At 40.5% G+C, this 14,777-nt stretch overlaps 1 protein-coding gene across 1 annotated transcript in view; it reads left to right on the top strand.

The window, feature by feature from the left end:
- LOC110976017 (C-type mannose receptor 2-like) overlaps positions 1–14,777 on the top strand; it is a 54,572-nt gene that overhangs the window by 746 nt on the left and 39,049 nt on the right. Inside the window, exons 2-9 of the mRNA XM_022228935.2 lie at positions 4,097–4,117; positions 5,634–5,780; positions 6,900–7,054; positions 8,358–8,469; positions 11,057–11,322; positions 12,104–12,275; positions 12,718–12,844; positions 13,497–13,648. Of these exons, the coding sequence (XP_022084627.2) occupies positions 4,097–4,117; positions 5,634–5,780; positions 6,900–7,054; positions 8,358–8,469; positions 11,057–11,322; positions 12,104–12,275; positions 12,718–12,844; positions 13,497–13,648 (1,152 nt within the window). The remainder of the gene's footprint in view (positions 1–4,096; positions 4,118–5,633; positions 5,781–6,899; positions 7,055–8,357; positions 8,470–11,056; positions 11,323–12,103; positions 12,276–12,717; positions 12,845–13,496; positions 13,649–14,777) is intronic.

Raw genomic sequence — 14,777 nt, 5'->3', positions numbered from 1 at the left:
ATTATTACACTAAAAAATTAACTTTAAATGGGACTCAGTCCATTTTCAATCATGTAACTTTCTGATTGTTTAAAATTAACGTCGCCGATTGTATTCGGGGAATGGGTGGGTTGGCCGAACACCTGGTGCATCGGATGTGCACAAGTTTGATTTCATCTGGTAGCCGATGTAATATGACCCGTACGTGATCCGATGAATAGGTCAAATCGGAAAGGTGTGGGGCAGGTTATAAGGCGATTGCCTACGTGACCAAACCGTGCAGCCTGAGAATGGCATGTAGCAGAGGCTGCATCCGAATCCGTTGTCTAGAGCCAGATTTAATTCACTCTATCAGAACTAGGCGGAGACGCGCAGACAATGGACCTGGCTGTAGTTCTGAAAGTTCGGGACACGGCCTCATTCCAGTGCAGACTCTGAGAACGAGAATAATTGCAGTGGAACCAGCGCGCTCGCACGCGTTACTAGTCTTCAACGACTCCGTCTTTGAGTGCGTTCAATACGGGCGTTTCACAATAGTGCGCCTCCAAGAGTTTGCAACGGGTTGGCCAATCTTAATGCACAAAATCTGTCGACCCAATGCGCGTTTGGAAACTGTCGACAAATTGCACGTTGTGATTGGCCAACGCGTTGCAAACTCTTGGAGGGCACTATTGTGAATCGCCCGTATTCAAGGGCGGACCCAGAGCTTTTTCTCCGGTGTGTGGCTAACTTTTGGAGCGCTCTGGGAAGGAAGATAAATGAAGCCTAGTCCTCTTAAATAGGCTTTCTCGTTATATAAATATGTTAAAATAATGATTCCTTTATTTTGGTCATGGAAGGTCTCCGTTGTCCACGGCTGTGCAAGTGGTTCTATCAGCTAACACGTGTGAGCCTTTAAGAACACTTGAGATCGTTCGATATTCATGTGAGCCTCTCGTATGATAGCCACCAGTACCGCCAGTGTGCGGATGGGTGTGTGTCTATGCTGCGAGATGCATGCACAATAGAGGGAGCATAATGTAAAACAAAGTTTGTAATTAATCTGATACAGTGAACGACCCAGGTCTACTCCAGTGCCACTGTAGTTAACTGAATTAATTCGATGGCGTTCCATTCCACCCTCTGGATAGAATAACCGTTAATAGTGAATATCAAATAAAAACCCTTTATGCTGCAATTTGCAGACCTGTGCCCCTACTTTTGAGAAGCGATCACGACCTATGATCATCAGTAACAGGAATAAAAAGAAGTTCTATAGTCTATTTTTGGCCGGGCCTTGCCTACGTGTGGGAGATAATTCATTTACCAACTGACCACCGTGACTGGTACTTCCCAAATCAGAGCTAATAACAATGCAGACCACCGGCTGATAATTTTTTTTTCTGTTGCAAGACAACTGCCAAGTTTTAGGTCAGCACGGTGGTTCTCAAGGTTCTAAGTTCGACCATGCTGAACTTTAACTTCGGCAAGTCATTTGTCGGTTAATTGTGGATTTTATCTTCCACAGTCACCAAAAACAACCAGTGGACTTTTAGCATCGTGTAAACAGGCTAATTTAGCATCTAGGCCTACTTTTTCTACAGACATATATACACATACATTTGTACCAGCCAGTGACTGAATCCCGGTAGCGAGATAATGAAGGGGCGTAGTCTAATCATGCCTATATCATAAGGTTTAATATGGAACCACTTTGACTCGTATCAAACATAGCAGTTCACCTGAGGAAAAAGTCCTACTCCTTTCAGTGGGTCAGGCCCGGGGATGCTGTTCACCCGAGCCGACTGTACCTTAAACATCAATAAATTAACCTTGTTCTATTGGTATAATCCTGTTAGTCTCTTTGTTCTTATCAAATGAATCGGTCAAAAGTAGTATTTCGAGTACAATAAGCCTTTGCGAGTTAAATTTGAAACAAATCGGGTACACCGAGTTATCTGACTGCAAACAAACATGCATGAACAAAAAGACCCAAAAACGATATTGCCGGAAGTGAAGGGTCGCTTATAAATTTCGTTTTTAACAAATGTCGAGGAAACTTTTCTGAAATGTCACTTTAAAAAAGGAACACAAGGGTAAAATGACGACATTAATGTTTCTTTGAATGGTTTCGTTTAGGAATCATTCGTCCCCAAATTATCGAGCGTGATAGGACGATCCCATGTAAAATCCCATAGGCGGACCACGCGAGGGTTCCAGAAGCTTGCTGCATGACCTTTTACTCTCAGGCTCTATCCCACGGACGCATATAAAAAACCTGGACTTGCAATGCCTTTGTATGAAGAAGCCAACCAGCGGCCATTTTACCGAGCCGAATACAAAAGGGTGGGGTGGCTCCCTTCTGTTGACTTCAGGAAGACCAAGGGTGGGCATTTCCAGGAAAGCTTTGTATTCGGCTCGGTAAAATGGCCGCGAGTGGATTCAGTGATCTCTATAAGCTGATTATGGGCATTGCGAGTCCAGATTTTATTATACACGTCTGTGCTCTATCCCCTGATTATTTTGAAGTGCATCCTCACCAGCGAAAAGAAGACACTGGCAGGCTGAGTAGTTTTCCAACCGGGTCCCTGCACACGTTAGGCGCATATGCACGCGAAGGCCATTATACATTTCAGCACAAATCAGCGTGCCCGCGCCAAACGCATACACTCGTGCGCCTGCGTCAGTGGAGAGTTCCGTCTTACTGAAGGCCCTTTTCCAATACTCGACTTGGGCTTCGTCCGAGGCTTCGTTCCCAAAACCAATCCCCGATTGTGGGCCAGAAGCGTTTAAATTAAATTTGATTACTGTAATTTCTGGCTCTCTTGCATCTTATTTGATGTTTTGTGGCACTATTAAACTAATTACTGCGCTTACAGCTTCAACATCAGCTAGTTAAAAAACAGTTGAAGCCTGAGACGGAGCCGAAGTTGAGTATTGGAAAACGGCCGAAAATCAACGTTCCAACCAAAGATCGTATAACGCCGCGTAGCGGCGCAAGATGGGGAACTTCACCATCGAATACGCGTGAAACTTTGTTATCACATAAGCGCCATTCTGGTTGGACTACGCCTGCGCAGTTCCTGTTAATATCACAGGCGCAAGCGCCGCGACAGGCACGCACACACATTCATTAACGTTCACACTCTAATGGCGCCCATAGTGATAACATCTTTATGGCCGAATTACCCATCTTGGGTAAACTAAACTTCCCAAAGCTGCAAAAGGTACTACTCTGGACTCACCAGCTTGAAAGACGTCAACAACTGACAGTTACAGGACCTTGTTGTTGGCCTACCATTGACAATGGCATGGGCTTACACTTTGTCCTGAGGCCAATAAAATTTGATTTTTCTTGTCGGGGTTTTTCAGATTTAGGTGGTTTTTTTTCATTATTCATCATTCATATCATGACAAAATAAGCCTAATATTCTTTTTACATGCATAAAAAGCTATTGGGTGCCCTGCTATGCTGACAAGGTGCCTACGGGCATTTGGGCTCAAGAATTTTTGTGTTTTGATGACTGGGATTGCTGGAATGTAACTTTCGATGTTGAGTGGGATTTTCCATTGAGTTTTGCCCTTTTTTCAAAAATAATGAATTATAAACTTTTTGATGTGGAGCCAAAATCACATGTGGGTGCTGATGAGAAACAAAACTACTTTTATTGGCCTAAAAGCTGAAGTACATGTAGGCTTAAAAATTGCCAGTTTGTTGGCATTCTGTTTGCATTTTTGTTTATGTATGGTGCAAAATTGGTAAATTTAAACAAAACAGTGAACCAGCAAGTAGGCCCATGCCTACTAGTTTGATGTCATGAGTGTGGATTTTGGCAGTTTGAAAACACCCTTCTCTGCCAATACTATCGTGACTATAGTTCCATCTTTTTGTAAGCCAGATTCATCCCTAATAAATACCGCGTGATTGATTTTGCACAATGGTGGAAAGGCTTTGTGGGAAGGAAAAATGCTAGAAAGGCATTGTGGGATTGCCTTTCTACCATTGTGCAAAATCACCCATGCAGTATCAGCAATAAGGCTTTTTTGACAAGAAAAGGAGTAGTTGTAGGCCCTACATGCGTATGTACTTTATATAGTAAACAATATTAATGATTTTGTTTCTTTTTTTCATCCACAGTGCCACAGGTTTACAGCATAGGTAAGTTTGTCCATTTCAGAATGACCAAATACAACAAAGGAAGTGCACATGTTCATTATTAAGCTGGTTATTGTTCATACAATACCCACAAAGTCCAAACATTTTGGTTCGCAGTCAACGTGGATTGGTACACGTAGCAATATTTCAAGACACACTTCAAGAAACGGCACTCTAATGTGATCATTGAGAAGAGAAACGTCGGTTGCCCGTTTGTATAAAATTTAGACTGCCATGAAGTGCACATTGGAAGGATAGGATGTACGTTTCAATCTCGCAGCTGCGGCAAATTTCGTCCAGAAAGATGATCTTTTCTGGAACTTTTCATATTGACCTTAAAGGGTTCATGAAATGAACACTCTGATGTCTGTTACTGTATATCGTCACAGGTTTCTAATTTCGCCACCTGTCTAGTCTGATTGGTTTTCACAATAAGGGACCTGGCGACTAGACCGTCACGGGCATTACACATATATGTTCGATAACTTGCCACTCTTTGAAGTCCTCAGCTCCTCTTTGGGGGAAAATGAAAAAACACTGGCCATTGCTTATGGAAGATTTCATTTAGAAGTGCATTTCTTTTGAACCATTTCAAATTGTTCATGCTTTTAGGGACAACTGAGGGTGCTGTTGTCATGATATGCTGTAATAGTTGGGTTCAAGAGTTTGCTTGTTAATTGAAAACATTTGTTAGAGAGTGAACCTTGCTCATATGCTTTTGCTGCTGTGTACATGCACAGCACTGGTGAATGAGTTTCTAAAGAAAAGTAGACTTACGATGGTGGAATCCAATTGTTGCAACTTTTTGTGCTGATTAAAGTAACTGCCCAGAATGACATGCTTTAGCTCGTGAATGAATATTGAAATTCACATTAGCATAAAACAGCTTGCTTACCCTTTAATTTAAAATGGCAAAGCAAAACATAGAAAAACAAATTTATAAAAAAATGGCAATTCTGTGGGTCCTTTAAACTTGCCGAATTTGAACTTTTTTGCCTACCTCTTGTACCTAGTATGGCAGTAAAATTCTTCTGGACAGTTTACCCCCTTAAGTTGGCTGGTCATGGGGTTTGCTTCAAAATGTTCATTGCCCCCAGTAGAGGGAGGCATTGCCTTTTGTGCTAATTGTAAAGTTACTGACCTTACAGAGATTTAACACACTGTACATTTTCCTTCATCAATTGCTTTCGAACTGATGGTCAGCCATGGTATACTAACCACCGAAAGGTCTCTCTCAAGTCCTATGTAGATTGCCATGAGCACTGGCACTTTGGATGTCAAATTTTGTGACGTACATTGGCTGTGCCGTATTTCAAGACACGAATGTGGAACATATGCGCACTGCACACATGCTTGTTCAAAAAATGTACATGTATGTATATCGTATGTATATCGTATGTATATCTCCAGTGAACCCATTTAATGATTTTCTTCATCTGCTTTCTGAATAAATCAGATTGTGAAATTGACTGCTTGCAAGTCTACTCTACCTTTCTTCTCATCCTGCTCTCGTGTGTAGGTTGTCCGGACGATTTTTACATGTTTGGAGATATATGCTTGAGTCTGATTAGAAACACTGAAAAATCCTGGGATGATGCAGATGCTGACTGCAAGGCACTGAACGAATCAGCGTCTCTTGCCACCATCAAGGACTACCGCGTGCAAGGTGAACTCGCCCCCACAATCTGCCCTTTTGAAGTTCGATTCTTTGCTAACCCTCAAAGAGTCGGGTTATATTGGCCCATCTCACAGCCTTGGGGCAGAATCTTCCCCCCTCCCCACTAAAACTCGGCTGTGCCAAACTCAATTTTTTTTAAAACATGGCATGCATGTAAAGGCTGCCTCATCATTATAAATGTAAAATTTGAATTTAGAGTACTTAAATTTTTGTTACAGTCATTTGAAGTTCAAGGCTACATGCATTTCAGCATGTGCATTGAGCACCACAGTGGACAAAGTAAGCATTTTGGGCTGACCTGTCTCAAAAATGTAGTCAATGAGCAACTTGGAGAACAGTATGATCAAAATTTTGTTTGTCAAAATGACCATAAAGAGTTACTCTAAAAACTCTGAAAGGCTCAGCTCCCGAAAAAATTTCACAGCAGCAGTATCAGAAAAATGCCGAGAAAGGGGGCAGATTCTACCCCATGGTTCTTTTAGGGTTAATGTTGTCGAACAACTTTACTCGCATGTGAAAATTTTGTTTAAAATTCTGCATCTTTTAAATTCGGATGTGGACTTAGGAATTTAACGAGAAGATAAAAGGGGAAAGAATAGAATTCTGTGGTCGAGAAGATTTTGAGAGCTTGAAGTGTTGATCATGTCCAAAAGAAACGATAAGCCCAGCCAAAATTCATCTAGACAACCATGTTATTTTAATCATGACCTTGACCTTTGACTTGTGGGGTCTAACTTTAATACGCTTCTTAAAGACACTGGTGCTCAAGTCGAGGACGGATGATTTACCAACTTTGAAGTTGATATGCTGCGTTCATCTAGACTAATAGCAGGAAAAGTTAACCTGCTTTCACAGTGGGTTGAATGGAAGAGCAATGGGAAGGAATTTGATTATGGGGACAAATTTTTGTTTCTATTCAGCTCAGTCCTAATAAAAGTGTTTGTTCCCTCAATAAGCCTTTTTCGAGTTGAACATTGAATAAAATCTGCTACACTGAGTTTCTGATTGCACTAAACATAACAATTTGAATTCCCTATTCAAAGGACACTGTTGCTTTTTTTGTCCTTGTCAATTAACGCCACCTGTTTTGTTTGTTCGTCTGTGCAGCACAAATTGTCGCTATGATGAGGAGTGCGAAAGGTGATGACATATACGTTGGGCTCAAGGCGACCCCTAGTAATCCTTTCTTCTTCTGGCCAGACCTGAGTAATCCTGCTTTCGAAAGATGGGGCACTGGCCAGCCAGATGGCTATCCATTGCTGGTAATGTACATGTAGCTAGTAGTTGATGTAAAGATGACCCTTTGTCGGATGTGTTTTATTGGACATATTTATATTGTTTGAAAGCCTGTAATGCATGTTTTTGAAGTTCATGATTTAGTTCTTGTGATATGTCAATATAAGAGCTTCTGTACACAGCAAACATTATGAGCTAAAAACCGTATAAAGCATTGACTTGTAATCATCCTCAGGCAGCTAGATTATGTAACATCATCAAAGTAATGAGCTGGAACATAAGACTGACAATTAAATGATTTACCGTCTCTGTTCCAAATGCAAACGCCCGAGTTATTTCCATGTATAGGTCTAGGAAAGAACATTTTTTGTAATCACATGGTAAGCAAAATGCTGTATGTATGGACTTCGTTGAAGGCTACGTGATGCTCACTGTGTATCCATCTGCTGTCTGAAGAGACTGCCCTTGAGCACATTCTGGTGAAAGTTGGTTGGATGTACCCAGTGCCAACATGCACAGAACATTCACTCTTTTCTAGTACCTCTTGTAGATAAGGCCAGACAAGCAGTTACTACATATGGGCTACTGCGCGAGGTCTATGGTGTTGTTTACTTGAATCTAATGTTACTGCAGATCCACTTTTATTATGTTGTGCATCTTTTGGTCATGACAAAACCAAACAATCCTGGATAGGTGGTCAAAATATACTTGTTGATGCAGAGAATCTTTTCATAAAGACAAATTCAACTGCCTGATGTGTTTATAGTAGTATTTCGACATTTGGATCACAAAGGTGAAGAAACTGAAAGTAACGGAAATTATTCTAAGTTTTGGCATGCGACGTTTCCTTGGAGTACCTGATTTTGTTTTTCACTTCACATGAATGACTGGTCTTACAGATTGAAATGTCTACCCTTTCCTTAGTGATTTAGAATGCAGTCAATGTTCCTGGAGCTCCCAGCTGCGTGTACATGTACATGTAGTTGATTTTATTAAGCGCTGCCCAGAAAGGTCTCGTTTAGCAAGCATGGCCTATGAATGTGGGAGAGTGGAAAGACAGACCTGAACCTATTTTACCTGATGGCGAGAAACTCAACTTAAAGTTTGAAAAGAAGTAGATTGTTTCAAAGTGTTATGCTGAAGTAAGTGAATAATTTGGCCATTTGAGTGTTTGACCTGATGAGTCACAAATCTCATCTTTGGCTTGATTGTCTTTGACATTGTCTTAGAATCGAGTAACTTAACTCATCAAGTTCAATTGCCCCAACTCAGCTGTGCTACAGCACTCGGTGACTCCTTCTCAATTATCACTGCCTGGATATTCCACAGACTAATGAAGACTACTGCGTTGTGTTGGATAACTCAAATGAGAGACAGCCTGGGTTTTGGTATGATGTGCCCTGCACTGAACCCCACAAATACATCTGCAGCATGGATCTAGGTAGGTTGCGATTTGTACTTCACCCTGTTTCAAAAATATGCTGTCCGTGCTCTGTTTGGCTTCTTGTAGCCGGCTGTGTTTAAAGACCTCTCACAGTGTCAGTGCAAACTTCAGGGGGGGGGTGCTGTGTTGAAGACTTCACTGTTGTGTTTCCTATTTTCAGTGATCACTGTCACTGAGAGTGTACCCAGCAGACACTATCTGGGACAAAGGTTTGTCTAAGCTGGGTATGCATGAATATCACAAGTTAGTTGGACTGCCTGATGCCATTTTTATAAACAAACCGAGCAGTCCGATACAAGGCCGTCACCAAGATTTTTTTCTTTGGGGGTGGGGGTGGGCATAGCAAAGCAATCATCTGGAACAAATCGACGAATCGTATACCTGTGGTGAAGAGGGGTCCATCTGACATATTGTGAAAGTGAATTGGTGATTTTCATCCCGGTTCCTTCTTTTTGTATACTTGTACTTTCTTTCCCCCTTCCCATTTTTCAATTTCCCTTTTTTTTTTAAAGGGACCAAGTACCCCGCTTGCCCTCCCCATAACATTTATGGTTGGATATAGCCAAGTGAGTCTTTTTTTCCACCAGTCAAGTCACACAATAACTCTTGAAGTTCTCTGTCCCATGTCTTGACATCAAATATCTATTGCATTATTGATGATGTGACAAAACACTTGTCTGCCTAATTAATTTCATCACGGTGCCAAGATATTTTCCAGTGCTACTGATCACATAAAGTATTTTTTGATATTTTATTTCAACAAATGTCGGTCATGTCATCAACTAGTTTGTTTAAGTTCAGTCCTGAGTCTTGTCATTCAAAGTCAAGTCAAAGATCAACTTGCAAATCTTTTTTCTCCGAGCCCAGTCTCCAGTTTAAAAAAAAATTGCATCTCAAGTCAGTAATCCACATTACAAACACTGTTTGACTTTGCCCCTCATGGGTTTATTCCTTTTTTCAAAGTTCTTTTTAATTCTTTTAAAGCATCAGCATGTTCTTTGATACCAAGAATATTAATCCCTTAAGGATGAAAGAAATTAATATCAGATCTTTAGTCTTTTTGATATGCATGGATTTTAACTTCTCAATTTGCATATTTAATAGGGTGTTAGGCTGATACTTGATAAAGGATCCTGATAGGTTTGAAAAATTGAAAGTCAAATTTATGATTTCATGTAAATAATGTATGTATGTATATAGAGTCGATAATCAATCATTTTTGTGAAACATGTCCATTAGACTGAAAAATAAAGATCACCCGTTGCTCTGAAAGAATGGAATTGTTCAGTATGAACATAATCCATCTCATCAGTGCTCTGAGTCACTTACACATACAAATTCAATATTAACCCTTACAAATACAGAAATGTATAATGAAAAGGTTACAATAATAAACAAAGGCATATAATTCAAATGCAGTCATCCTACAAAGTGCTTCACAGAGAAATATTTAAGTTGATTTAATGACCATATCGAAAGCGAGCAAGCAAGACCACCATCCGATGAAAAATTGTAATGACTGTCTGGGTAAGCATCACAAGGCCACAAAACTAGGCCTGTTGCTAGGAACACCAAAGAAACCCCAAAATGGCTAAGGGAGACAGTAAAAGACAGTGAACAAAAGCACTACAACCAGCTCCTCATGGATACTTCACAATAACAGTAAACATCATAAGAAACTGGCAAGTAACTCCTTACAAATACTCGACAATAACAGTAAATTCATAAAATATGTAAGCGATAGTCTCCCAGACGTATAAAAAAAGTTGAATTAGCAACAACAAATGCAGTGTCTCATCCAGAAATTCTAATATTGGTTTTTCTGTTTTTCTAGCGTCATTAAAAAAGTGATGAAAGATTTATCAAGCTGTTGGTGGAACATTTGGAGCCTTTTAAGGTTGTAATGTTGTATGAGTTAAACTCGTCAAGTTCTGGCATTGACACAGCCGAATACTTGTACTGTGCCTGTGGTTTTGCAAAGGCAGAGGCATTTTTTTGGGGGGGAGGGGTATTTTCCTGAATAAACTGTGAGGATGTGGCGCAGAGGTGAAAGATTTCCCACAAGTGAATCGCCTTTTCTTCTTTTCCCACCCTTCTGGCACAGTTGTAATGAGTCACTCATTTTTGTGACTTGAGTCGAGTCATTGTAACATAGTAGCTCGAGTTGAGTCATTTTAATGTAGTAACTCATGTTGAGTCATTAGGTAAAAATGTCGAGTCAAGTATTTAGCTGGAGTCAATTTGAATCAAAAATATTTGATCACGGCCTGAAAGATTAAAACAAGAGAATGTCATTCTTTGGCGTTTAAATTTTCCTGTAGGTTATTTCATGTGGTCACACCCGATCTTACTCTTTTTGCTAACAAGTGGCATGAAAACTGAAAACCACCATTTTAAATCACTGTAAATATTTTTTTTCACTAAACATAGTTTGTTTTTATTTTAGAACTCAAGTCTGGTTCACTTTCACTCCAGTCGGGTCTTCTGATAAGGGACTCGAGTTTAGATACCAAACATTGCGACTCGAGTGGGAAACGAAATCAAGTCATTGACTTGATAGTCATAATAACTCTGTCTTCTGCAGATGTGAATTCTGATGGTAGTGGTGTGCCGCCAGCACTCAGATGCCCTTATGGTTTCTATGCGCTTGGTGACTCGGCCTGCTTTGGATTCAACGACACACTGTCTACGTACACTGAGGCCGAAGCGGCTTGTCAAGCTCTAGCCCAAAACCCTGGGGAAGAGATTCATCTTGCCATGATACTAGACGGCTACGAATCAGCCCTCATTGAGACCATGATGTACTCTCTGGGTCTCGATTCTGGTTGGATTGGATTGAAGTCTACTGACGTAAGTGTCTCTATGAGAAAAACCATTAACTGAACTTTAAAGCAAACTAGCAAAACCTAGGTGGTGCCGAGGAGCAATTCCAAAATTACTCTTGTTACATTTGGAGGACCTTGAGTCATTTCCTGAGCTCTAATTCTTCCAGTTTTGTCATAAATTAAGTGGTTCTTTCTTTTATTGATGTGAAGTTTTTTTGGCCCATGTAAAGCAAAATACAAAAATCGAAAATGCCACAAAGTTGAATTTAAATGCAAACATAGAAAAAGCTTAATGTTCCATTCGGAATCGAAGTGCTAATAAGATCTGCCACTTTTGTTGAAGAATTCTTTCGGGGGGGAGGGGAATGTTAAAATGAGAGATCACACGATTCTCTGTCAGTCGATGTAACAGATGCATGAGGCTAGGAATATCAATGTATTGAATTCTGAGGGGCTTTTGGTTCTTTTTAGTTGCCTATTTTGAAGAGACTGTCAGAAAACCTACATGTGAAATACCAAAATTACAGATAGAAACTTGGAGCAGAACTTGGAGCAGTTGATTGGGGCCAGTGAAATAAGCAGAAATTACAGTAACAGATGGGAATACAGAGTATCTGGAACGAGCGTGTTGAAATTTAATTTTTAAAAGTGACCCAAAAAATCTGTCAATCATGTCAGTAAAAAAGTTACAGCAGGAGGAAAGTGGACATTAGAGAAAATTTCTAACTTTGTAGTACCACTATGCACTGTGCGTTGTTTCATGTTGCGGTGGCTCTGTGTTGTTTTTTATTTGCTGTTTTGTGCAGCGTGAGTTCAGCTGGGAGACTGGCTATCCTATTGTCTACACAAACTGGGGGCTGAATGAGCCCAGTTCTGAAAACAAAGATGCATGCGTCCGTGCCCAAACTGATGGGAAGAACTGGGATGACACCATGTGTGATGACAGAGCTGCCTACTTCTGCCGTTTTGATCGATTTGGTAGGATTCAGAAATCTTAGCATGTTGAAAAGCAGTCTGTCAGTGCTTAGAAAAGATCTGCTGAACAGCAGCAACCCCCCCCCGAAAAATTGATTTTAATATGTGCATAATTTTATGTGAGTGGCATATTGTGCATGTCAGAATTCATTGGTGCTGATCATACATTTTGATTTAGTTCCAAAGCCAAGAAGATGGAAAGGTGTTATCACTTTAATTGGTAATTGCTTGCATCAACATCAGAAATAGACAATTGAGACATCTGGCAAATCGTTTGAAAAAGTACACGCCTATGTCGGCAACATTTACAATCTCTTTTCAAAGCTTCTTGCTGATCAGAGCCTCCAAATACATGTAATGGTTGGTTGTCCCCTAACCCTGAACAGCTGATAAAAAACTTCATACAATTCTGTCTCCTTTTTTGTTGTTGTTTTTTTTTTTTCAGGTTTGTCATATCCAACTCCTGATCCTGATCTGGAGAAACTACCCTGCCCAACTGGATGGGTAGGATTTGAAGAAAACTGCTACTATTTCTCCTCCATAAAGAGAGATTGGGGCGAGTCAAATTACCGGTAAAGGCAGTGTATATTCACCATTCACTTGGCAATCTCAGTGTTACTTGCCCAGAGTAGAAGCACCCCCTCGTAGGTTGAAAAGATCGTAAGGTTCATAATAATACTGGACAAGTTTTTGCTGCAAAATTGCATTAAATGTCGTGGAAAAATCTGTAGTTTCTTTAGTCATGGAAGCCCTGGAAAAGTCCTATAATTTGGTTTTCAGATTTCTGCCCCCAGGAATTCGGTTGTGCCTCACTTGATTTTTTTGAAACGTAGCATGCCTGTAAAAATACTCCTTATCATTACAAAGGGGAAGTCTGAACTCAATCAGACGTAAAGTTTTGTTGACATGGTCATTTGAAATTCAAAGCTACATGCTTGCCAGCAGGCGTGCATTGAGCACCGCAGTGAAAAACTTTAAACAGTTTGGCTGAGGCATCTCGGACAAATAGGTGCTGTACAAGAAAGTTATATCTGATTTTCACAACAGTGGTGTCAAAATGACTGCAAAGAGTTACTCTACAAATCCTAAAAAAAAATGCACAGCAGTAATATTGGGAAAACTGACGAGGAGGGGGAGGGCAGATTCCTCCCCTGGTTCTTTGAGGGTCACGGGGACGGAGAAAAGCGTGGGTCCTCTTTCATTCATCCGGTTCTTTCAATGCAGATGTATGCAGAGTTACGAAGGGTCCTTTCTTACGAGTATCACTTCAGCTTCGGAGAGCCAATTTGTATTAAGTCAAGCACAGAGTCAATATCCTATGGACAGCTCTATTTGGATTGGTCTTGTACGATCTCAGACCGGCAACAATGATTGGAGTGAGTAATGGTAAATTTTTTCTAAGAATACCCAAGTACATTTTCAGTGCAACGCTACAGTAAGGAACATCGCTGTACCAAACAGTTGGCAATACCAGACATCCCCTCGGCTCCTGAATTTGTTTGTGTACTTTTACTGAGCATTGGAAATTTTCCCCAAATAAAGGAGACATTTAGGACTGATAGTAATGACTCGAAAGTTGAGAGAAAATTGTATTCGCAAAGGATTAATGGCCAACACACTGTCCACTGTCACATGTGCATGCCTGGCTGCTGAGCACTTGCATGCAACATGAGCAATGCTGATGTGGAGAATCTTGCTTAGTGATGTTGCTAACAAAGGCAACAAGTTTTACCTAACAAATCCTCAAAACAGAGAATAGGCATGTAGATAGACAAATTAACCTTTATGACTTGACTCACAGAAATCATTGAATATTTTGCTGCGTTTGATCCTTTGCAGCAGTGCTATTTTGCTTGAGATTTCTTACTCTGCTGGCTTTAGACTCGTAACACTAGGGCTCTACCTCTAGAAAATATAGACTTCCAGTTTAGTGGGGGAAACCCAATGGAAATATGCCGCGTGCCACATTTGATTTTTCAGCAATGACTCGAGGGAAACCCTTGGGAAACTTGCTTTCATTTTGGAATCCAACTTCCAACAAGAGCTACCTGAAAGACAAAACATGACAGGAAGTGAACATAAGCCAACACCGAATGTGCTCCAATTCAGTAATCTTTATTTTGAACTTGATAAGTTGGAAGAGTTGGTCCCAGAATCATCATGCAGAATTACTTGTGACAGATATGAATAGGCGGGAACCAGGAGCAGGTGCACTGAATGTACTGATGTCCACGGTGTTACATACTGAATGACGACAACAGGCCTCGCAAACATTTTGTGTGGACCCTTTCACGTTTGCTAGAATTCGCTGAACTGTAAATATGGATGTATATGTAAGGTCAGCAACATGGAAAATTACGTCAACGAAAGTGAGAAATGGCGTAAAGAGAAAACGTTAAGTTGTAGTGGACGTATTGAAGTTGCATGCAGCTGCAGCACTGATTTATGTAAAGTGTTTTAATGAATGGAAACAATTTGGATTTCACTGTCACATTACCGGTGTTT

This window comes from Acanthaster planci, linkage group LG08 (assembly GCF_054643075.1).
Source record: "Acanthaster planci isolate LZ-2023a linkage group LG08, COTS_SCS, whole genome shotgun sequence".
Lineage (NCBI taxonomy): Eukaryota > Metazoa > Echinodermata > Asteroidea > Valvatida > Acanthasteridae > Acanthaster > Acanthaster planci.
The sequence above is the reverse complement of the archived record's forward strand: the minus strand, read 5'-3'. Positions and strand labels throughout refer to the sequence as shown.